Source organism: Dendrobates tinctorius, unplaced genomic scaffold (genome assembly GCF_039654945.1).
Source record: "Dendrobates tinctorius isolate UK_male_01 unplaced genomic scaffold, ASM3965494v1 ptg000326l, whole genome shotgun sequence".
In the NCBI taxonomy this organism is placed as follows: domain Eukaryota; kingdom Metazoa; phylum Chordata; class Amphibia; order Anura; family Dendrobatidae; genus Dendrobates; species Dendrobates tinctorius.
In genome coordinates this window covers 16,749,810-16,776,216 of record NW_027361993.1, presented here as the reverse complement: position 1 = coordinate 16,776,216, position 26,407 = coordinate 16,749,810, and the positions used below count along the sequence as shown (strand labels likewise).

At 38.8% G+C, this 26,407-nt stretch overlaps 1 protein-coding gene across 7 annotated transcripts in view; it reads left to right on the top strand.

The window, feature by feature from the left end:
- The window catches only part of AJAP1 (adherens junctions associated protein 1), a 542,737-nt gene that overhangs the window by 502,825 nt on the left and 13,505 nt on the right, over nucleotides 1–26,407 (top strand). The window contains exons 5-6 of one of the 7 annotated variants that reach the window (XM_073561795.1): nucleotides 7,189–7,320; nucleotides 8,833–8,972. The exons of 1 other annotated variant lie outside the window; for it this stretch is intronic. In XM_073561795.1, coding sequence (XP_073417896.1) covers nucleotides 7,189–7,261 — 73 coding nt within the window. In that variant the 3' untranslated portion in view covers nucleotides 7,262–7,320; nucleotides 8,833–8,972. Of the gene's footprint in view, nucleotides 1–2,873; nucleotides 4,965–7,156; nucleotides 7,321–8,832; nucleotides 8,973–26,407 lie in introns of those variants that run through there. 5 more of the 7 variants (XM_073561798.1, XM_073561796.1, XM_073561794.1 and 2 more) reach the window with 5 other exon arrangements.

The following is a 26,407-nucleotide window of genomic DNA, read 5'->3' as shown; positions in this document are numbered from 1 at the left end:
GTGCTTTGCTTTCGCCTGGGAGGATGATTTTTGTAGTAGAAACCTTCCACAAAGTAAAATTAAATCCCCTTTACAGAAGCTATTCCTCTTTCTCATACTCTATTCTAACAAGATCTAAAAAAAAGTATTTCTGGTTTTCTTTTCTTCCCTAATTCTTAGCTCTATTGCCTCATTAAGGTGCAGGCTGAAGAGTTTGCAAGTATTTCAATGAATATCGCTCATTATTCTGTTCAGATACCCGATCTTGTGTGAGTTTTTCATACCTTTATTCTCTAACATTATCCAGAAATACGAATATATTTGTCTTCACTTTTCCATCGAAGGACAGTCTACTTTTAAATGAGCATCGGGTTGAAATTATGCATGATTTTACTTGTACTTGTGAATAATAAATGTAGCAAAGTACAGTCATTTTCTTGTAATCCTTCACTAATTTGACATTTTTGTGCTAAATAAAAACAGAATAGCAAAGTTGTCGGATCATCTGGGAAAATGTGAAAAATCTTATGCGATGTGGAGAACATAAAATAAAAGACAGCATAAAAGTACAGGATAACTTTCCGATTCATTTTCACATTTTAAGTTCCAGAAAAGATCAACTAAAGAAATGGAAAAAATGTCCAAGGAAGAAACAAAAAAATACAGTAAAGGATTGCAAGATCTATGGGGTTGTTGAATTTAGGAAAAAACAATTTTATATCTTCTGTTAGGTAATTCTGACTTGATAGATAAGGTGGTTTCACATTCTGGACCCCCAACTATTATTCAGAGCAGATCAAAAGATTATCATTTACTTTGTTGGTCCCATCATGTCCATATAGTGCATTGACTGCAATGGGTATAATGAAATGCTCAAATTATACCCATCATTTTATTTATTTTTTTCACAAATTAATCGTACATGTGAAAATAAGAAACTTTGTATTAAATCTTGTCAGAGAAATCTCGGTCATTCTCCTCTTGGACAGATGTTGATTTCGCAGAATTCTTAATTCATTGGTGAAATCTGTCCAGTGAAAACAGATTTTACTTTTACTAAGATAGGAGATGACAGTTGGGGCTCATAAAGTACTATGGAGATTTGTAACTATCTTTTCAGGAGAACTTACAGCGGAATGTCCGTATCTCTTCCCTCTCCTACTCATATGAAGTGACATTTGGTGCTTCTAAAATTCTATCTCAGGATCGTGAAAATCTGTCTTCACTGAAGACAGATTTTACATATTTTACCCATGGATTGAGAGAGAAATATCAATCCTGTCAGAGAAAAGAGAAGAAATCTCTGATAAGATATATTACAGCGTTGCTTATTTTCCCACGTACTATTGATTCATGAAATGAAAATTACAGGAAAACAACAATTACTTGTCAGGATCCTGACAGCGCCGGCGTACAGCCCTCGCTGAGCAGGGACTCACCAGTGCTGTAGGGGTCCCGGGAACAGTAACAGCTGGAGAGTATAGACGCACAGGACCTGAACTCTGAAGTATTAGCAAGCAGGCACGGGACCTATGGTCATGTGACCACAAGGGGGCGGGGCTTAGTGTCCGGCTTGCTAAGATGGAAGAACACTCAGGTCGGGCAAACCAGAGATCATACACAATACAGGCGTACGAGGTACAGGAGGGACAAGCAGATGGGAGGTCAGACGAAGCAAAAGGTCATACACAAGAGGGCGGTGTGGAACAAAAGGGATGAGCAGAGAGCAGTCGAGGAAAAGAAAAAGGGTCCAGCTTTGCAAATTCAAGTCCAATTTATTGTTAAAAACAAGTCCAAAATGGAGCAAAAAATGGTGTGTTCACATGAGTAACAAGTAGTAGATTACGCGTTTCGAAGAATTGCTTGTTCTTTCTCAAAAGGGAAAAAAAGGGCGGTGCGGTACAAAAGGGATGAGCAGAGAGCAGTCGAGTCACAAGCAAACGGTCATACACGAGAGGATGGTGCGGTACAAGAGGGTCAGGCAGAACTCGTAACAGGGACAGAATCGGATCACAACCAAACCAGCAAGCAATTTATCAGGCACAAGGCACACGTATACAAGAGGTCACTTAACTCAGCCGAGGGCAGGAGTATAACTGACAACGGACCCAGGTCCAGTGAGCATTAAATAGCCGCCCTCTGCCAGAGAGAGGCAGAAACAATTAACCCCCTGTCTGACCAGGACGGGCCAAAGCGAAACCCCGTCCAGGATCATGACATTACTCTTTAATTTTTCCGGTGGTGGCAATGCAGAATAAATATTTCAAAGTTCCCACAAAGCTCATTATTTGAATTCCAAATAACAGGACATCCAAGGATCGACTTCTTCTTTGGGGGCTTCATCTGATAAGTTTTTTCTTCAAAGAAATGTTTTTAGCTATTTTTTCACTAAGTATTGACAAACGTTATACTCAACAAAATATTCTACTAGATGATATTGTTATATTTTGGTAAACTTTTTTTGTTTATTTAAATAAATATACCCTTTTTTATATTTTTTAATTCCATTTTTTTATTTTGATTTCTAAAAATTATTCTACTTGTTTTCATAAATCTATGCTTTCCATTGTCTTCTTTTTGCTTTTTAAGTGGTTTTACGAAATTTGTATTAAATGTAATAATTTCAATTTTGAAGGTCTATGAAACACTAAACCTTGATGTGACTCTTATTAGATATTTTTGTATGTTAGGACAAAGGGCCCTGACATTGTTTTCCGTTGAATAGAACCTACAAAAGTTTTCAATTTGGAATTATTGCAGTTTTGCAGTAAACAAAATTTGGCAAGAATTTTCAAACCATTTCGCACATGTATGTAATAACATTAGAAATATGTCTTGATCAGTTATTGCTGGGGGTTAGGTATTTCATTTTTAATACGGCTTTTCTTTTTTAGGGCTCATTCGTGTATCATTATAAGCATTGTTTTTGTAAATCACTGTTCTTTTTCCATTACTGTATTGCATTTGTTGAATATAGTTCATTGCTTTTTTATGTTGCCTTAAACTAATGCTTTTTTGGATCCATTGGCCTCTAAGAAAGAGTTTTAAATTGAGATGTAGACAAATAAATTCACTATGGTTGCTGCAAAAACATGAAGGAAAGAATATTTATGCAAATATTTTGCTGGTTTACAATCAATTGCCTTATATTTAGAGTTTATTCAAAAGCTTTTTTATGAAAGATAACATTTACAAAATTGAAAAATTCTTGAGCTTTGTCGAAATTGCTTTATCTCAAAAACTCTGTGTCACCTGAGGCAAGGTCAGCATTTAGCACTTAGTCGCAAACTGTATTGAAAGACAAATGGGGTTAGTTATTTTGGCCAGAGAAAGCTGTTGCATTCCACAGTTGTTTCCTGTCTTTAACTTCCATGTTTCCCACATTGAAGAATGCCTATTGTTTAACTGATTGTCAAAATACATATTGAGAGGGCCTTGGTATTTCGGATTATTGCCAAGGAAAGCTGCCACCTTCCTCAGTCTTTGGATTGTAGTATGAAATGCCACAGTTAAATTGAATGACTATGACTACCTGAATGACTGCAATTCTTGGATAAGTGGGTCATCAGAAACAGTGTTCTAGCGAAGTTCTAAACTTTTTTTTAATATATGTCATGCTCTCATGAATATCACAAGTAGTCATTATGGAAATGACAACTGCTTAGTGCAAATTTAAACCTCAAAAACTAGCTATCTTTAAGTCCAACTAAAAAATGACATGACAAATTATGATGAGTGTCTTTAAGAGCTATCCAACTTTTAAAAAGTAAAAAAAAAAAATATGTACACCTTACTGCTCACCTCTCCAGTCCCTCCACTTTTCACCATCCTTTGTCCAGTCTTTGGCACATCTTATCACCATCATTGAGCGCTTGATCCCCAGGTCTCTTCATGCAAGGCCAGACCTTTAGGCTATTATAAGACCTTCCCACGCAAGGTCCTGCAGCACGTCATGATGCCATGATGTTGCGACCTTATGAAAGCTTACTTGTAGAGCCTTACTGTGTCTCAACAGGGACAGAAGTCCTGGTCTTGCGTAAAACGGCCCGGAGATCAAATGCTCGATAGTAGTGACAATTAGATGCAGAGAGGACTGGACCAGGGTTGGCGAAGAGCAGAGGAGCCAGAGAGGTGAGTGGTAAGTTAAGTATTTTTTATTTTTGACATCTTACATTTATTATGCTATGGGGTCCAAAGAGACCCAAGAGCATAATGAAGGATATTCAATTCATGTAAAGTAACCTCACTGTGTATCGAATTTCTCAAGCAAGTCCGCGTGATTTGGTGATTTCCAATTTTGTTAGATCCACTCACCTCAACTAACTGCAATAATATGTTCTGGTTATCAGAATTTTCATGGCCTTGATAGTTGATTTTTTTAAAGTTTCGTGATCATTTAAAGAGGTCTTGTCACACGGTCAAAAGTTGCTTAGTTTTTTCTCTTATTTTATTCTTTCTCCTCCCATGAATTTTCTGTTTTCAGTGATATGGGCCTTTTTGTTTATGGTCTTTACCAAAAGGGCATTTCTCATGGGGTGATTATGCAGAGCAGCCTAATAGCATGGTCCCAGAAAATGCTGTCTGCAACGACCCCTAAATATATTAAAAGTATCTGGATCCGTAATACAGATTATAAAAAACAGTATATTCAGGAGAGCAGCGAGAATAAAATAAAAGGCACTTTTTAGATTGTGACCCGCCCTCTTTAAGTCTTTCAACCTTATAAAATGTTGAGGTGTAATATTCCAGATTTTACAGCAATGGTAATGGTTTTCCTTTGAAGCCTTGCAGAATAGATTGACTACCTATAAAGCAAGATATTATTATACAAAAATATTTCTACTCGAAGAGGAGGTTTGTGCCACTCTTTTTGTGCAGAATTTAATGTTCAAAATTTTTATTTGCCTCTTGTATGCTATTTTGCATTGAAATATATTTCAAATTCAATAAACTTGCTTGACATGTGTTTGTACATTTCTCTCGTGTTCATTTTAGCATAAAGTGACAGCAAATAATTTTTTGAACAAGTTAGAAAAAAAAAAAGAAAGTAATTTCTGTTATGGCAAGTTTTATTAAAATTCCAGGAGTGTAAAAAATAAAATCAGCAGCCTCAGTTACAATTACATTTTAATGAAGTCAGTCAGTTATAGGTGGCAGAAATACATTTCATTAAACCAAGTATTCACATGATGAAATGCTAAAATAGTTTATTATGAAATATATAATTAAATCCTCAGTATTGTCATTCCAATTAACCCTTTTTTGAAATACATACATATTTAGCATCAATATAGTGTAGCATGTATGGGAAATATTCAGAATCAGACTGATCAACGAGAGTAAACAGCGTTCCTCCAAAAGTCACAGATTACAAAGCATTAATGGGCTTTGGAGAGCGATGAATTTGGTGCCATTTAGCTGTAATCATAATGTATTTCTTATGAGTTTATTTTCAATAATAACTTTATAGACCTGAATGTGTAAGTGAATGTCTTCTAATAACATCTCGACCTTCTAGCAATTTAATGTCTTTGAGGAGCCATAGACATTTGACTATCAGCTTATTATTACCTTATGTCAACTATTCATTTGTAGTTCCTACAAGGAAAATTCATGGGCAGACACAACTTTCTCTTTTCTTATCCTCCTGATGGGTGACACTAAAGAAGCAATGATCTGCTAGGGGTGGAATTAGATTGGCCAACCCACTGTATTAAATGACCACCAATTGGCTACATGAAAGCACATCAGCAGTCATTTAGCAGCTTGTTCAGACTAACAAGATTATTCTGTGTGCTTAGACAGCAATTGTTCTCGGCAGCACATTGTACTGTTTGCACATTGTCCTGTTTACACAGGTGATAAGTGATAAGTTTAACAATTATTTCAATTGGCAGCCTGTTTGCACTGGCTGTGTAAGCAAACCAAGAGAATCAGAAACCCATAATCAATTGAAAAAGAGTTTAAGATGCAGCCCAAATTTTGGGGATGAAAAAAGAAAAAAAGTGTTTAAAATAAAATGGTGCATCTGTTAGTCCCATTTTACAGTAGCGTATGCGGGGGTCGATGGTTATGGATCGGAGTCACAGGAGGCATGGTCGTCTCCCAAGATCTTAATCTGGCCATGTGCAGCCTTCAGCAGCTATTTTCCCAAAGTCCATCTTAGGGAAATCAGTGGGGAGGAGGACTCCACTCAGTACTGACATGTTAGGAGAGCCCAGGGCCCGCAGCCTCGCAGAGCCAGGACCCCCCCTCTTCCCAGTCCACAGCCTGCAGCATCGGCCCATTCCTGTTGCTGGCCTCCTGAAGCAGAAACCCTTCCTCTTGCTCCACAGCAGCGTCCCCCCCACCGGATAGGCTACCTTCGAATTATAAGATGCACCCCATTTTCCTCCCAAATATGGGCAAAAAAAGTGAATGTTATAATCCGAAAAATGTAGTGCATGATTTGCATGCTTACAGCCACATTCTGACTAGACATGTCCTGCCTCGCTCAATACACATGCATTGAGTGAGGTTGAATACGTCTAGTTGTCATGTGACCGCATGAATGCAAATCGAATACTTATGGTCACAAACCCGCCACTCCTGGAGAATCATCACAATGTACAGTGTGTGCGATCTGAGGATTCACAAGTGTGGAGTCGCACTGACTGCTGTAGAATTGTAGCCTAAGGCCGGTCATCTTTTTCTATCCAGTGATTTATGGTGCATGGTGTATTCTCAACGCAGTCCAGAAAATCTATTAAAACCTATTGCTCTAGTCCTATCTGCTGTACAGAAATATTCTCTCCACAATACACTGTACACACTTGTTTTAGCCTGGCCACACAAAAGTACTTGGAAGCACAACATTGAATATCTGTGGTGTCTGAAAGCAAAAGGTATTGAATTCGCAGGCAGTAGACTATTGGATGGACATGCCAAAAAACGGACAAAGCCAAAAAAGGACAAACTGGTTTTCTCCATTGTGAGCAAGCAACAAATTCTTAATAAGTATATTTTTTCTTTAGTTCTCATGAAAATGAAAAGCATTTGCCAACAATTCTCTATTATTATATATATGATTGAGAGGCCAACTTTCCAGTAAAGCATTTGTTTAGAGCATGTGTCTTTTAATTAGCAATTTTTTTGCAGCAGGCCTGACCAGGCTTGCTTGTTGTGTGTTACGTACCAGCACGCGCAAGCCCTTTTTTCTGCTCGCTGCAGACCTACTTCTTCTGATCGGCATCTAATTCCTGTGGCCTTTGTGTCTGAGAAATGGTTTGAAATCTCCTGCTGACTGGCTGAAGTCTGTTTTTCTTCCTGAGGGCAGGGCAGGCGCCATGTTTCTAAATACTGGTACGTACCGCTTTAAGAAAAAAAAACATAAGGTTTACGATTAATGCAAGTCACATATTCTGACATTTTACAATTATAAATATTTGTGCATTTCATATGCATCTGATTTCTAATTAGAGTGAAATGTATTTTGGATGGAGCTAAACCAATATCAAATTCTTACAAAATGTACAATTTTGCTTTAACTTTGCTTGTTTTCAGATTTGTTACAAAATTTGTCAATTGCAAGACAAAAAAATTACTACAAGAAATGTTTCCACCAGTAAATAACATTTTAGAACATCGGTGTCAATATTATAGTATGGCTCATATACAAATGTTCTCTTAACAGCACTCCATGTGGTCAGTCCTGGTACTGCTGGTTTCTAGTGTGATTTGTCATTTGGTTTATGAGCTATAAAAATTAATTACATTAGCTAATTCATTTTATAAGGATATTGGTTTGGCTAAAAACATTGCTAGATTTATTATCCCATAGTGATAGAATCTATTTACTGAATGTAACTTAGAAAATGTTAAATTGTCATTTAAATATTTTTTTGTGCATAGTTTTAGCTCACATAGGTTCTGCTTTGTTTTTGTGGTTTCTTTTTTTGTGCTACTCAATGAAAACATTGTTAGGCATAGACAGTGTGATGTAATGTAGCTCTGCCCCTGATAGATAAAAAATGAGTATCAACATAATTAAGCTTGTGCTATACAAAGCAGTACATCAGCACTGCTATGTGTAATGAAAATCAAGATTTCCTATGAATGCCAGCTATACGCTGGCTTTCACAGGAGTATCATAATGAAAGAAACCGTGGTCATCAGTGCACACTCGGATGTCGCAACAACCCATCAGTGACCTGTGATCGCATCACGAGATGATGAGAACCTCAACCAGCCCATAATAAATGCTGTTGTCAGGGAGGATTTAACAGGTTAACAACTTTTGGCAAATCTCCTCCCCACCTGTGGCTTTTAAAAGCACATAATGGCTTATTAAATCAACTGTCATGTGCTGGGAAAGATGCGGACTTGGCGTATGAGCCGCGAATTGTACTCGTGGAGCTGGTATTTGACGTACGAGTACTTTGTATATCGGAAATGGGTTAAAAAAGTGTATCCATATGGAAGAAAAAACTTTATACTATATGGGAATTCTTTTTTAATGAATGGAAAATAAAGATTTATTATTTCACCAGTCAAAATGTCTCTTTTTCTCACTTTTCCCAGCTGCACTGTTAGACCTTATAAATGGGGTTGTCCACTAATAGGACATTCTCTCACCTCCTATGCTGTTTCAACAATCTCAGCATTCACACTCCTGGGACTTACATGAGGTTCTTGCATCACGTGAGCCCTGAGCACTATCAGCGCTGGCTTCACTGTCCCTGCGTTCAAGCAAATAAGTAATCATGAAGAAGGGAGAGCTGATTGGGTGGGCTCTTCTTGTAGTAATGATATAGTTGTACTTTGTGCTCTGAACCAATCAGATATCTCTTTGCCTCTCTCTTCTCCAAAATAAAGCATAAGGAAGAGATACTACACCGGCCTTCCTCTCCTCCCCATATTCTTTTCAATGTATTATGTATGCTGATTGATGAAGCTTTCTTAACTTTTATATGGAGCCTATCAGCAAAGAAACTAGGACTACAGGCTGTTGAAAGGTGAAAAATAAATCACTTGATAAGATGTGTTACAAATGTTATATGATTTTAAATGAACCAGAAATTGATGGATATATTATGGTACTATTTTTTTTTAAATTGATGATTGATTTTCACACGTAAACTCAACACATCGGACAATATTTTTTCAAAAATTCAAATTTCAAATAGAACTCACTTGCATTGAATCGAGTAAGAAAATTCATTTTTAGCACTAGTCATAGTTAATTTATACCGCAACTGACAGAATGTAAAGTGAGTAGTAGAATATGACCTTTTGAAGTGTTCTACTACAGTCTTCCTAGAACTTGAGAGTTACCAGTTTTAGGCATTGTGCAAGTACAAATGTGTCACATGAAAGAGAGACTAAATTTAGCTTATAACAAAGTTCTAGTGCTCAGTGCAATCTTGGCAGAGGTGATGTGACCTACATTATTACTTTACATTTGTACTTTTTTCAATCTATCATACAATATATATCTGCTAAAAACATGTAATCACCGTTAAAAGTATATGCAGGCTTCCCTCAGTCCTTATCATAGTGTGTCTACACAAACAGCATAGAGACGTCGCTCATTTACCTGGAGCATTAGCACTGCATTTTGTGTTCGAGCAATCCGTGCATTGATCTGTTACATCTATATACAGTGGGGAAAAAAAGTATTTAGTCAGTCAGCAATAGTGCAAGTTCCACCACTTAAAAAGATGAGAGGCGTCTGTAATTTACATCATAGGTAGACCTCAACTATGGGAGACAAACTGAGAAAAAAAAATCCAGAAAATCACATTGTCTGTTTTTTTTTCATTTTATTTGCATATTATGGTGGAAAATAAGTATTTGGTCAGAAACAAGCAATCAAGATTTCTGGCTCTCACAGACCTGTAACTTCTTCTTTAAGAGTCTCCTCTTTCCTCCACTCATTACCTGTAGTAATGGCACCTGTTTAAACTTGTTATCAGTATAAAAAGACACCTGTGCACACCCTCAAACAGTCTGACTCCAAACTCCACTATGGTGAAGACCAAAGAGCTGTCAAAGGACACCAGAAACAAAATTGTAGCCCTGCACCAGGCTGGGAAGACTGAATCTGCAATAGCCAACCAGCTTGGAGTGAAGAAATCAACTGTGGGAGCAATAATTAGAAAATGGAAGACATACAAGACCACTGATAATCTCCCTCGATCTGGTGCTCCACGCAAAATCCCACCCCGTGGGGTCAGAATGATCACAAGAACGGTGAGCAAAAATCCCAGAACCACGCGGGGGCACCTAGTGAATGAACTGCAGAGAGCTGGGACCAATGTAACAAGGCCTACCATAAGTAACACACTACGCCACCATGGACTCAGATCCTGCAGTGCCAGACGTGTCCCACTGCTTAAGCCTGTACATGTCCGGGCCCATCTGAAGTTTGCTAGAGAGCATTTGGATGATCCAGAGGAGTTTTGGGAGAATGTCCTATGGTCTGATGAAACCAAACTGGAACTGTTTGGTAGAAACACAACTTGTCGTGTTTGGAGGAAAAAGAATACTGAGTTGCATCCATCAAACACCATACCTACTGTAAAGCATGGTGGTGGAAACATCATGCTTTGGGGCTGTTTCTCTGCAAAGGGGCCAGGACGACTGATCCGGGTACATGAAAGAATGAATGGGGCCATGTATCGTGAGATTTTGAGTGCAAACCTCCTTCCATCAGCAAGGGCATTGAAGATGAAACGTGGCTGGGTCTTTCAACATGACAATGATCCAAAGCACACCGCCAGGGCAACGAAGGAGTGGCTTCGTAAGAAGCATTTCAAGGTCCTGGAGTGGCCTAGCCAGTCTCCAGATCTCAACCCTATAGAAAACCTTTGGAGGGAGTTGAAAGTCCGTGTTGCCAAGCGAAAAGCCAAAAACATCACTGCTCTAGAGGAGATCTGCATGGAGGAATGGGCCAACATACCAACAACAGTGTGTGGCAACCTTGTGAAGACTTACAGAAAACGTTTGACCTCTGTCATTGCCAACAAAGGATATATCACAAAGTATTGAGATGAAATTTTGTTTCTGACCAAATACTTATTTTCCACCATAATATGCAAATAAAATGAAAAAAAAACAGACAATGTGATTTTCTGGATTTTTTTTTCTCAGTTTGTCTCCCATAGTTGAGGTCTACCTATGATGTAAATTACAGACGCCTCTCATCTTTTTAAGTGGTGGAACTTGCACTATTGCTGACTGACTAAATACTTTTTTTCCCCACTGTATATAAAACTCAAAATCTGTAGTAGCCCGATCTATACAAATATACAGTTCTCGCGCGATTTGGGTGAAATTTGGCACACCCCCTCTCCACCCACAGGAGCAGAGTACTGTGCATGTTAAATCTCGCTAGTGTACCCTCGTCATGAGATTGGGGCCCCCGAAGTTAGGCCCTATACATATAATGGAGAAATGTGAAGGTGAAAGTAAAAGCGCTGAGGGGAAAGCAACAGTTGTGACTGACAGGGACGGATTATAGCAACGGTGCCAAAGAGTCACTGATGTATGGGATGCACCTCCACACACAACACACAAACATTTCACAAACACCATATAAACATCACGCAGACAGCACACATACCCCAGTCCACAAGCACAACACCACACAAATTCCACAACACACCACACAAACACCAGACCACTCTAGACACACACAACACAAAGACCACCCCACAAATACCACTTGCACACCAACACACAAACACACACCCACGCACGCAAGGACCACACACGCATGCAAACACACTCAGATGGATGCACCCTATGCACACGGATGAACATTACTGAACAGCAATATGGGTCAGGCAAAACATGCCTCATAGTAAGATTGTCATTATTGCTCACTATACAGGGAGGTTTCATCATTGAAGCTGCTGAGGTAAAGTGAAAGCTGAGTTCTGATTGGTTGCTATGGGCAACTAGACAAGTCTGCCTGTGAGGCAGTTTTCATTACTGAGATGAGAGCTCCTTCAGGTCATAGTAATACTGTGTGAGGGCTGCTCTGTATATACTATTCATCCTATTACATCTCTTATCAGTGTCAGGTGAATACTATAGGGTCATAATACTAAGGTCTCATTTTTAAAATGCCTAAAAAAACAACCATCTATTGGGCAAGTTTATCCAAAACCTAAGAAAGAAAAATTATGTCAAAGAACTGAGACAAGTGAACAATGTGACGATCCGCTTGAAAAGAAATGGATGAGGGTAAATGTAAGGCAGCTGAGATATCAGAGCAACGGCAATGTGGTCTTCACAAGAATCAGCTAAGGCAGGCTGAAACTTGCCAAGTAATTGTTTGGGATGAATATACCATGGCACACAAGAAAGTGGTCGAGATCCTTGATCGCACCTTGAAAGATCTGCGGGGAACTGATCATTTAATGGGGGAATTGTCATAATTTTTGCAGGTGACTTCTGCCAGACATTACCTGTTCTTAAGGGAGCAACACTAGTGGATGAGCTGAATGCCTGTCTAAAATCTTCTTATCTGTGGATGTTCAGAAGCAAACTCTTACTACTAATCTGCTGGTTCATTTGATGGGAAATACAACTGTGGACCAATTTACGCACCAGCTACTATGCCTTGGAAATGACAGGTTCCCTACTGATTCCACTAATGGTCTCATTCCCGTTCCGGAAGATTTTTGTGAAATGACATCTTTGGTCGTGGAACTTATTGACCAAGTTTTCCCTTATATTTTAACAATTTTAACAATCATCAGTGGATTTGTGAATGTGCAATCCTAGCCCCTAAAAATGATAGTGTCAACTCCATAAATCTAATAATTCAGGGAAGGCTGCCTGGTCTAGCGACCACATACATGTCCATTGATTCAGTAATGGAGAGTGAACAAGCTGTGATGTATCCATTGGAGTTCGTGAATTCTTTGGAACCTCCTGGAATGCCACCGCATAAGCTCACTTTAAAAATAGGAGCCACGATAATTGTTCTTCGGAACCTTGATCTACCAAAAATGTGTAACAGAACAAGATTGTGCATTAAGAGTCTCATGCCCAATGTTATTGAAGCCACTATTGTTATGGGAAACTCTAAGGGAGCAAATGTTTTTATTACACGTATTCCTTTGAAACCAAGCAACGTGCCTTTCAATTTTAAGCTTCTGCAGTTCCGTATCTGACTTGCATTTGCTATGACTATAAGCAAAGCACAAGATCAATCACTTAACGTAGCCGGCATTAATTTGGAGAGCCTGTGTTTTTCACATGGACAGTTGTACGTTGCTTGCTCTAGAGTGGGTAACTCCAAAAATCTTTTCATATATGCACCTGATGGTAAAACCAGAAACATTGTTTACCAAAAAGCACTACAATAGATAGTTGTTTAATTGTAAACCAATTTTACTCTTTTGTCAGTGAACTACTTATAGATTACACTGGAGAGAGGGGGGAGTTTGTGTAAGGTGCATACATTTTAATTTTTTGATAAAAAATGTTGAAATTAAAAAAAAGTTGTCGTAACATTGATGTGAACAACAAACTAGTAAAATGCCAAAATAATAAAAATTTAAAGTGGAAAAAAAAGTTTACTGTAGCACTCTGAAAATGTCAATTTCAGGGTGACACTGAAAATTTTACTTTAGCTACCATAACCATAATTTAACATATTTTCTGCCAGCAAAGCCGCGGGTATTCTACTAGTTTATAATATTTTACAACACAATAACAGTAACAAAAGGAGATAAATCAGTACTTTAAGTTACTTAACAGGTGGGAGCAAGCTTCAATGGAGTAGACTCAGTCCCCAATGTAACCACAGATTATCTCTGTAATGGATTTGGGTGAACAAAGTCAAGTTCACATATATCTTATGGAATTCTTCTTCCTCCTCTTCTTCCTCTTCTTTTGTTTCTTCAGCATTCGTCTGCTTCTTAGTAATCTTCTCCCTTCTTTCTCTTCTCCATCTTGTTCATTCTTCATATTCCTCATTTTCCTTCATTCTTCTTATCCCTTTTTTCCTCCTCCCTTTTTCCTTCTTCATCATCTTCTCAATATTATATTTTCTTTTCTGAATTCCATATTCTAATTATGTATTAAATCAGTGTTATTTTTCCAGCAATATCAGAAAATTCTGTTGATAGAATTATCTCATACTTTATCTCCTTGACTTTGATACAGGCACTTTCCCTGCAGATGATGGCTGTAATATTCAGTCATCATCTGCATTTAACAGCTGTGGGTGGAGTTCTGCTTTTAAATGCAGGTGTCAATCTCTGACAGCGGCATTTATAGCATATTGTCGGGAGCGTGTCATTCCATGCACCTATTGGTGCTCCTATAACGTGATCACGGGGTGCCAATGGGTTGCCATGATAGCTAGGAGTCTGCTGAAGACCACTGTGCCTGTCCTTCATGATGGTAGTCCTGTGAATTCCAACTTTTGACTGATGTTAATAGGACCCTGATTTTTGCTAAATACAAAAATACTGTGCTATTGCTATAAATAACACAAGCGATCAGCCAATCACAGGTTCAACAGAAGTCAATAGGGGTATCGGTCACAAAGAAGCACTAGGAGGGCGGTAAATAAAGTGAACGGGAATCAGTGATTCATTGCAGCTCCAGCCTTACACCTCCAAGGAGGACAGTGAACTGGACAATGAGAATGAACGGTCAGCGGAGCACTAGGAACACAAGGCCAAAGTAATTGTTTCTTCTTTAGCCCACAATGTGTTTCGACGGTAACCCTGTCTTCATCAGGTGGCAGTTTATTATTAAAAGACAAGAAGGAGTATATATATAACAAACAACCAATCAAATGATCCAGGCAATCAACAATCACATGATTAACATGTCCCATGACAGAAGTAAATTACATTGGAACACACAAGGAAAAAATAAGAATAAAAATGCATAATAAAACAAGAATAAAAAGTAAGATTAAGAACATATGTATTACAATAAAGAATATTTAGATAAAAAGCAGTAAAAAAATAAATAAAATTAACTCATCACTTTCTCATTAGTCAGGTTCAGTCCCTCAGGGGCCAACGTACCTAGCTTAAATATCCCAAAAATTTCCCAATTAATTAAGCTGCTGTAACGATCAGATACAGTATTTGGTATATAATAAATAAATATTAACTTTAATGATTTTGGATCCTTCTGATGCGCAGTAAGGAAATATTTGGACAAACTGTGCAATGGAAAGCTGTTCTGAATATTCTGGCAGTGCTTTTTTAGCTACGCGTGCATAGTCTGTATGGTACGGCCTATATATTGGAGCCCGCAACTGCATTCCAATAAGTACACTACAAAAATTGATTGGCAGTTGACAAAACGATAAATTTTATAACTAATGCACATGGTATTAGATCTAAATTCCTTAACACTGTTAATGATAGACAAACAACACAGGCACTTCAGAGTTCTACAAACAAAACAAAAAATCCGGGGTTCCTGGCTAATTGGGCCCAGACCCAGAAGAAGATTCTCTGTAATCTTGTTGCACTGAGCAATACAACTTTGAATCCTTCTCCTGGGTCTGGGGCCCAATTAGCCAGGAACCCCAGATGTTTAGTTTGTAGAACTGTGAAGTGCCTGTGTTGTTTGTCTATCATCAACGGTGTTAAGGAATTTAGATCTAATAACATGTGCATTAGTTATAAAATTAATCATTTTGTCAACTGCCAATCAATTTTTGTAGTGTACTTATTGGAATGCAGTTGCGGGCTCCAATATGTAGGCCACACGATACAGACCATGCACGAGTGGCTAAATAAGCACCACCAGAACATTCAGAATGGCTTTCCATTGCACAGCTTGCCAAACATTTGCTTACTATGCATCAGAAGGATCCAAAATCATTAAAGTTAATAATTATTTATTATATACCAGATACTGTATCTGATCGTTACAGCAGCTTAATTAATCGATATTTAAGCTAGGTACGTTGGCCCCTGAGGGACTGAACCTGACTACTGAGAAAGTGATGAGATAATTTTATTTCTTTTTACTCCTTTTTAGCTAAATATTCTTTATTGCAATACAAATGTTCTTAATCTTACTTTTTAATCTTGCTTTATTATGTATTTTTATTCTTATTTTTTCCTTGTGTGTTCCTATGTAAATTAATTCTGTCATGTGACATGCTAATCATGTGATTGTTGATTGCCTGGATCATTTGATTGGCTGTTTGTTATATATATACCCCTTCCTGTCTTTTAATAATAAACTGCCACCTGATGAAGATGGGGTTACAGTCGAAACGTTTTATGGGCTAAAGAAGAAGCACTTACTTTTTCCTGGTGTTCCTAGCGCTCCGCTGAACGTTCATTCTTATCGTCCAATCACAGGTTCAAGTCTCCTAAAGGAACGAACAAATACACAGAAAAGTAAAAAAAATATACAAAAAAATAAGTTCAAGTCAACCTCCTTTTGCCCAATTTTCAATAAAAAATAAATAAATACACATTAAATACACATGTGGTGTCATTACATCTGTCAAAGCCCAATCTACCAAAATACAAAATTAACTCAACTGGAAATTGACGTAATTAGAAAAATAATCTAAATGCAATTTTTTTTTTACAGACTTTTGAGTTCCTCGTCATTTAAATAATATAAAAAACTATATATGCTTGGTATGTGTGTGATGGTACTGACCATGATAATCATATTGCCAGGGTGCTTGGTATGTGTGTGATGGTACTGACCATGATAATCATATTGCCAGGGTGGTTTGACCAAATAGTGAACATGGTACATTAAAAATAAAAACAATTGTGGAATTGCACATTTTAACCCATTTCAGTGCATCAGGAATTTGTTTCCTGTTTTCCATTATATGACACAATATGAATGGTGTCATTCAAAAGTCATCCCACCAAAAATAAGCCCTCATATGGGTAAAAATAAAATAGATATGACTATTGAAAAAAGAAGGGGAAAAACGAAAACGCAAAAATGGAAAATAGCCAAGTTGGGAAGGCGTTTACTGTCAAGTTACAATTTTCTGTATCAAGATCAGGCATCAGGGTTTAGTTAATGTGTGTTTCAAGTAAAAAAAAAAATTGCTACAGATAGGTCTAGCAAGTGGTTTATGGAAGCAAGGACTTCAGTCTTTAAAATTAAGTGAATTTTAGTTACCGTATATAGCTGGTCAACCTATGATCCTAATCCATTGTTCGAAAGGATTGCAAAAACCCTATGAGGTAGATATTAATAACCCCAATTAAGGTGGGTCTTCTTTTTATCCACTACCACAAGTGTCCCATATATCATCACAGTTAGCTATAAAAATGAAGTATAATAGAGCTACACAAAAAAATAACTCAATGTACATATAAAAAAGAACATCACTGATAGAGACAATTTAGGAAAAGTTTCTTTAACTAAAGAATTAGCAAGCAAGAATAACTGTATAAAATCAAACATAATTTGTGAGATGTACTCTAAAGTGATAATAATATTTGATAATATAGTAACCTTTTCCTAAAAAAGCAAAAAAAAAACACATATATAATAATAGTACTGTATATAATTCAGCTAATTTAGGAAACTATTTTCAAGTTTTGGTAGTTTAAGATTGCCAATTGAATTCTTGTGTTGAAATAAATGTGACAGGTATAAATAATAAAGTCCTAAGTGGGAATTATACTGTCAGTATTTGGACTGTGAAACTGGTGACATAAAGTGTGTAAAGGTTGCCCAGTTAAGTCCCAGGATCTTTCCTGCCATGAAGATTTAATTGCCATAGAACTTAAAGGGAGAATCGTATGATCTATAATTCATAATAACTAGTTAAAATGAAAATTAGTCATTTTAAAACGCTAAAATTAAGACTTAATTGAAAAAAAAACCAGCAAAACACAATTATCTAAACTATCCACTGTATAGAAGGCTATCTTCAGATAATGACCCAAGGTTTTTGTGTAAAATTATTTTTTTGAATTTGTTGGTATTTGTTTCAGATCTGTATATAAAAAACTAGAAATTATGCAATTTTCACACTGGCCACTGAGATTATTCTAGCCTCATACTACTTGTTTCAGGAAATGCACATGCACATTAGCATCAATAAACTCAGACATTATAATCTATATTAAAGCATCTAATGAGAGTGTGAAAAGGTCATTGTAAAAGGCGGAGGCGCTGATAATTCGCCATTTGTAAATGGTAGATTTTGTAGTTCAGACTAGCTCTTTGTTCGGTTAGTTTTCAATTACTATGTACTATTTTTTCTGACTTGGACACCCCGCCCTTCACCATGCTGTGGTTTTAATTACATCCAATCACATTTATTAGCCAGAGGTAAGTGCTCACACTGGGCAGTTAGGTCAGGGACCCATCCAATCCATGAGATTAGATTGACTTTGGTGGATGGGCTCACAATTTTTGGCCCAATTTTGTGCTAAGGCTAAGCATCTCATGTGTTTTTTTAATTTCCATAATCCATTAAGGTATTCACAACTCACGTATCACACACTGATTTGCTTTAGTGCAGTTGAGTGCAACCTTTGCTTTATTTACTATGTTAGTAGTTTTTGGTATGCACTAGTTCAGACTAGCTCTTTGTTCGGTCAGTTTTCCATTACTATGGTCCTCTTCCAATTATTCATGCCTACCTCAACCTGATTGACTGCCTGGACTGCCCTGACGTCATGGCAATCTCTCAGTAAATCCCATGCTTGCGTACTTACCATCTGGTCCCCGTGTTTGCATACTGATTCTAGGTGAACATCCTCAGCTTCATTTCATATTTGCACATGCTCCAGAACCACAGTGAGCAATGCGCGCAATGCACAGCACTGTGTTCATGCTGCTCGAGACCATGTGCAGAAATGAAATGCAGCTGGTGACATACACATAGATTCAGTGCGCATGCACGGGGACCGGATAGTCGGTGCACAAGAAATTTACTAGGCAATTGCCGTGACATCGGGGCAGTCCAAGCAATCAATCAGGGTATGATGGGCGTGAATAATTTGAAGGAGCCCGTGACTGACATTTACTGAAAGAATCACAAGCGCCACCCCTATGACTGAAAAAGAAGAAATGTAATGCAATTCCCTAAGGATGAAACTTTTTTTTAGATAAATAGTGGGAAGTTTTGCTCGAGAAGACCATGATAGTGATGCACATTGCATCACTAGCAAGACATCGGGGGCAGTTTAATATAAAAAAAAGACTTGACAGATTCTCTTTAAGTCAATTAAGTTCTTCAGGTGCTGGTTGGGCCCCATCATGTAATAGATCTGTCCCATGCTTGAGTTTCTGGTATTTATCCCTAGTACCAATAAGATTAAAGGAAATTAGAATGTTGACATAAACCTAAATTTAACAATCATTCAGTATATATTTGACAGAGAGAAGGAAAGAGGAGGAGTGCAGTTAAGAAGTGCAGGAAATTCAATTATGTGAGAAAGTTGACATCTCGTTCCACAATCACAAAAGGGGATCAGGCTACTAAAAAGTAGTGCAAAGTAAAATAAAAGTTATTAAAAATATGAAAAAAATAAAAAAACCAAAACTTAAATAACCTCGCTTTTCCCATTAAACATAGAATTTAAAAAAGGAAAATAAATATCCAGTATTTCAGCATCCATAAAAGTAAGGTCTATAAAAAATAGAATTAGTCTTACTGGTAATTCGGCTTCTAGGAACCTTCCATGACAGCCATATCGGAGGAATACCAACAAATAATTTGTTAGGGAGGGATAACAGCCTGCAGAACGCATCTGCCAAACGTTAAATCCCTGTTGAAATTTAGTCTATAATGTCTGGTGAATGTATGAACAGACGACCAGGTGGCGGCTCTGCATATCTGCTCCAAAGATGCGTTCCCTCTTTCTGCCCACAATGTTGCTACTGAACGAGTAGAGTGGGCTCTTAGCGATGTAGGAGGGGGAACATTCTGTGACGAGTAGGCGAGGTTGATCGCTTGTTTAATCCAATTCGCGATTGTATTTTTTGCTGCCTTTTTGCCTTTATTTCGTCCTGAAATCTGAATGAATAAATTCTGATCAATCCTCCAACTCTCTGTCTGCTGGAGGTAGAAGAGAACTACTCTGCGGACATCGAGGGTGTGGAACACTCTTCTTTCGTGTTGGAGGGGTTTGGACAGAAGGAAGGCAATATGATGTCCTGGAACCTGTGAAAGTTCGAGACTACCTTAGGCATAAAAGAGGGATCTAATCTCAGGATGATGCTATCCTCCATGATGGTTAAATATGGCCCTTGTATTGAAAGGGCCTGCAATTCTCCTATGCACCTTGCGCGATTGCTACCAGGAACATGGTTTTTGGCCTTAAGTTTCTTAGAGTTGTGGAAGACAGTGGTTCAAATGGCTCACTGGTCAAGCCCCTGAGAAGTAGGTTCAAGTCCCAGGGGGATCTGACTATGGAGTCTGGGACGGATCCTAGACGCTGAGGTTATGAATCGTTTGATCTATAGATGGTTTGCCAGGTCCTGGTCATAGAATGAACTAAGGGCTGACACCTGTACCTTTAAGGTACTAGGTGTGAGTCCCAGATCCAGACCATCCTGAAGAAATTCTAAGATCTTTTGTAGTGTTCTCACTATCATGGGAATCAGAGGAAAGGCGTTGGCCAGATCGAACTGCCACGGATGGGAGAAGGCATCTACTTTCCACGCTCTGTCGGTGGGGCTGAGGGAGAAAAATGTTTCCACCTTTGCATTCTGACTGCTGGAAAAAAGGTCCACCTCAGGATATCCCCATCTTGAGACCTGAGACAAAAAGACTGTTTGGTCTAGGCTCCATTCCCCGGGATGAACATCCTTCCTGCTGAGGAAGTCTGCCTCCACATTGTCCAATGCCCTTAGATGTACTGCTGATATCGACAGTAGATACTTCTCTGCCCAAGAGAAGATTCTTGCCGTCACCAATTTTAGGTTGAAAAATTTCATGCCTCCTTGGTGACGGATGTAGGACACTGTAGTCATATTGTCTGAGCAGGCACATACATGATGATATTGGACAAGGGACGATGCTGCCTTCAGTGCTTCCTCTACCGCTCTTAGTTCTCTCACATTTGAGGAGCTGGTTCTGACGTCAGGGGGCAATATCCCCTGGAAGTGTGATTTCTCCACTATAGTGCCCCAGCCTCTCTGACTGGCATCTGTGGTGATGATTTTTAGGGGAAGCTGATCCCAGCTGACCCCTGCTGGAGATTCTGGTGATTCAGCCACCATAGAAGAGATGCCTTCACATGACCGGGAAGAAGGGTTCTCCTAGTCAGTATATTCCGGTGTTTCCTTGAACACGGGAGTACTTAGGACTGAAGGATCTGAGTATGGGCTTGGGCCCAGGAAACGGCTTGGATGCAAGCTGTAAGCGAACCTAGCATGGACATTGAGTCTCTCAGGGTTAGTGTCCTCTGGGCTCTGAACTTGGAGACTCTCTGAACCAGGTCGAGTTGTCACTCCCTGGGTAGAAAAGATGTTCGCTTTTCCGAGTCCAGGAGTATCCCCAAGAACTTTTTCATTGTTTTTGGATGAAGGTCTGATTTTTCAGGTTGAGGATCCAGCCCAAGGATTGTAAAATCTCCAGAGATTTTCCTACATCCTGGTTCAGGCGAGATATGGATGGAACTATTATTAGAAGGTCATCTAGGTATGGGACAATGCAGATCCCCTGCTGGCGAATGAAAATCATTGCCTCTGCCATCACCTTGGTAAACACACGAGGGGCTGATGACACTCCAAACGGCAGGACATTAAATTGGTAGTGGTTGACCTGGGACCCCTGGGACACCGCAAACCTGAGTAATTTCCTGTGGTCTGGATGAATTGGGATGCGATAGTAAGCGTCCCTCAGGTCTATTGTAGCCATCATCCAATCCTGTCCTATGAGGGGATTGCTGTTTTGACAGACTCCATCTTGAATCGCCTGTACTTCACCACTTGGTTTAAGGATTTCAAGTTTATAATAACCCTGTGTTTCCCTGAGGGCTTTACGACTATAATTAGGCGAGAGTAGTGGCCTCTGCCCAGCTCCTGTTGTGGAACTGGGGAGATCGCTTTTGCTTGCAGAAGTGTTTTTATGTCTGACAGCAAGGATCTTTGGAGGTGCGCCTGCAGGGAGGTTATTCTCAGGCATTGAGGGGGAGGACTCTTAAATTCCAATCTCAGTCCATCGCGAATGGTGCGAAGAACCCATTGGTTTGATGTTATGGACTGCCATTGATCTATGAAATTCGAGAGTCGGCCCCCGACCGGAATACTGTCATTGTTTGTCAGTAGGGTTTTGTTGTTGTTGGGGGGGCCAGAATATTTCTGCCCTTACCCCCTTTCGGATAACTCCACTGGCCCATCTTGCCCTTCCCTTTGAAATGTCTCTGGGGGGGCTGGTCATGATGAACCAGAAGTTCGGCACCGCGTCACTTCCGGTGCGCGTGTGTGCCAGCCGTTGTGGGGAGGAGGATGCCGGGGAGCTCACCGAGGACCACAGCCACACGTCGCCGCCTCACTTTACCCCTGGGGGGGCGCAGGAGAGGCGGACAGAAGTCCCGAGTCGCGCCGCAGCAGAGACAGGAGCGACCTGTGATACGGAGGAGAGTGGAGCCCCCCGACCGTCGGCCACCCGACTTCTAGGTATTCGGTGTAGTGCATCCGGTCGCCGGCCATGGCAGCACTATCTGGACCTCTTCATGCCCCATAGGGGACAGTAAAAACACTGGAGGTTGTAGGAAGGGGAGGGTTATTTAACCTCTTGTGCATTTCCTGTCCCCCATTAGGGCGGGGTGACATCCTCCGATATGGCTGTCGTGGAAGGTGACTAGAGAAATATAAAACATAGTAAATGCCATAAAGCTAAAAAAAATCAAAATGCCAAAAAATACCAGATTTGTTTTTCTTCGGTCACTGACCCTTTGCAGAAAATGGAATAAAAAGAAGTCAAATTATCGAATATTCTACAAAATATTATATCTAAAACCATCAGTTTGCCATGAAAAACAAACAAGCCCTCACCCAGCTCAATATATGGAAAAGTAAAAAATAAAATTGCAAAACAAACCAGATATATTTTTTACAAATGTATTTTTTTCACCATTAAAATGAAAACAAAGTATATAATTTTAATATCACTGTAATTGTAATGACCTGGAAAATAATTTTTATTCCGCAATAAGTCATCTTTATTGCGCAATGATCTCTTTAAAACAAAAGCCATAAAACAATGGTGGAACTGCATTTTCTCTTTACTCCACTGCACTTGGATTTTTTTTCCCTGTTTCCAGTCCATTGCATGGTAAGATCCTTGAAACATGTATTTCTCAATAATGAGGACAGTAAGAAATGGGCAATGTTAAGGATCATAGACAAAGTTATTGACCAAGTCTTAGTGCAGCAGATGAAAGACACATCAAACTTCACTTTGAAAACAGATGTCCAGCAGTACCAACAGCTCAGAACTGTCAGCAACCAGTGGGATCCGGTTACACCCAACTACTGTTTGAAGAATTCTGTCAAGAAGTGGCTAGAATTGTGGCCAAAAAACATACAGTACCTTCAACATGGAAACAAGACCAAGCAACTCAACTGTGCACAAAAACATGGGAGATATTTATCCATCATACAATGCCATTAGGGAGTCCTCTGGCTCCAAATTTATTCTGCACCAGCAAAAACACCCCAAATTTAAAGTCATTGCCATTAAGAGCTATCTTCAGTATAAAGGACAACAAGAAGTCCTTGAAGTGATGATAGAGTCCTGATCTCAACATTATTGAGTCTATCAGGAATTATATGAAGAGACAGAAGGATTTGGACAAGAAAATCTGTGGTTAGTTTTCCAATTTGTTTGGAGCAACTTCTACAATGAGTTCCTCTATTTTTTTAAAGCATTCTTTCTTTACAGATTTTTTTTAATATCTGCCTATAACTTTGCACAGTATGGTATATTAATGGGATCTGGAGTCCCTCACAGACTGCTCGCTCTGTTCACCTCCTGCATACCAAAAATCATCCATCTTCTCCCTTTCTCTTCTACAAGGTACAATAACAAAGTATATCAGATAAAAAATTAAAATAGCAGAAAAATTCTTAAAATAGAAAGTATTCAACTTAAAAACAAGGGACACTGACCTAAAGTACAGGAAAGATGTATATCTTTGTACCGTGTTAGCCAGTAGATAGAAAAATATTCAGAATTGAGAGTCCTCAGTGGTTGATACCTTTTAATGGCTAATTGAAAAGATGGTAACACATTGCAAGCTTTCGAGACTACTCAGGTCTCTTCATCAGGCATAGACTAATACAAAATCTGAGGAGTCACATATTTATGCACAACACAGCACAGAAAAAATGCAATAGATGAGACAAGTGACGTGAAGCAGAATTATGATTATGGGAGAGGGAGAAACATAAATATTGGACCAGTTCATAGATAAGGAGTTCGGATGTTTTATGTCCTCTGATTGGGGTCTCCTAATGTGTTATGATGCCCCCACAAGGTCCTAGGAGCAAATGTCTTAATTGATGTAAAAAGACATAAATCCATGTGACACATTCATTCCATCATTGAGAGTGTCAAAGGTCGTATTAATTTATACTCACAGACTCTTCTCTCTCTCTGAGATGTGAAGTTACCTTTCAATACCAGTAATTTCATATCCATGGTGTTGTTGTCCATCATACAAAATGTTTTGCCACAGGTAGATCCATTCTTTTTTCTCTTATTGTGTGACGATGAGCATTCATCCTTGTTCTGCTTCACTCACTTGTCTCATCTATTGCATTTTTTCTGTGCTGTTTTATGCATAAATATGTGACTTCAGATTTTGTATTAGTCTAGCCTGATGAAGAGACCTGAGTAGTCTCAAAAGCTTGCAATGTGTTACAATCTTTTCAGTTAGCCATTAAAAGGTATCAACCACTGAGGACTCTCAATTCTGAATATTTTTCTGACCTAAAGTATAACTTTTAATCCCTTCAAACTTATCTAGATTTATAACCTTGTGAGTCACAAATTACTCCATAACTCTTGTTTTATGTGCACAGATGCTGATGGAATTTTTGAATCTCACTCCTTCCCTTTTATCAAGCTATCAGAAGTCATGGGAAACCTAGTTTGACAGCTTTTAACACCTTATTGTTACTGCAGCTGTTAAGGCAACACATAAAAGGCAAATCTCCTGGCAGCCGATGAGGGAGTCGGTGGGAGGTTGCTCAGTTATCAGAAATTACAGCAGCCCTAAACCTGTAATCCAACCATGCCATGTTATTGTTCTTTTTACTTACACTACTTTTATTAAATCTACTCTTCAGCTATCACAAAAGATTAAGTTTCCTGTACTGCACCCCAGTGGCAAATTCCGACCCACAATAGTGTCCTTTGCCATTGTTAAGATCCTGTTCATATTTCTACTTGACCTAATTCGTCAACATTTTCTGATTCATGTCAAAGTGTCCACCTCCTGTCAAGTTATTTTCTCTTCTATTTCAAGTCTTTTTGCGCAAATCTGAATTGACTCATAAATCTCAGTTGACTTGTGGAGAGTTTTGATTTTCATTTTTTTTTTTTTACTCCTGTCAAGCATAAGAATCTATGCAGCAATCCAATTAATCGGAATAAAAGGACTGAAAATGATAAAATTATTGTAGACAATTTTACCTTTTAATACTTTGAATATTGTATTTTTGTATACACATATTGTTTCATATTTATATATTGTCTAGCTGAAGAGCCCGGCGTTGCCTGGGCATAGTAACCAACTGTGGTTAGTTCTAACAAATTATAATGATTATATTGCACATAAAAAACGTTCATCTAATCCCATCCTGTGTGATACTGACTGCTGAGCCATGTATCTAATCCTATTCTGTGTGATACTGACTGCTGAGCCATGTATCTATTACTATCCTGTGTGATACTGACTGCTGAGCTGTGTATCTAATCCTCTCCTGTGTGATACTGACTGCTAAGCTGTGTATCTAATCCTATCATGTGTGATACTGCCTGCTGAGCCATGTGTCTAATCCTCTCCTGTGTGATACTGACTGCTGAGCTGTGTATCTATTCCTATCCTGTGTGATACTGACTGCTGAGCTGTGTATCTAATCCTATCCTGTGTGATACTGACTGCTGAGCTGTGAATCTAATCCTATCCTGTGTGATACTGACTGCTGAGCTGTGTATCTAATCCTATCCTGTGTGATACTGACTGCTGAGCCGTGTATCTAATCCTATCCTGTGTGATACTGACTGCTGAGCCCTGTATCTAATCCTCTCCTGTGTGATACTGTCTGCTGAGCCGTGTATCTAATCCTATCCTGTGTGATACTGACTGCTAAGCTGTGTATCTAATCCTATCCTGTGTGATACTGACTGCTGAGCTGTGTATCTAATCCTATCATGTGTGATACTGCCTGCTGAGCCATGTGTCTAATCCTCACCTGTGTGATACTGACTGCTGAGCTGTGT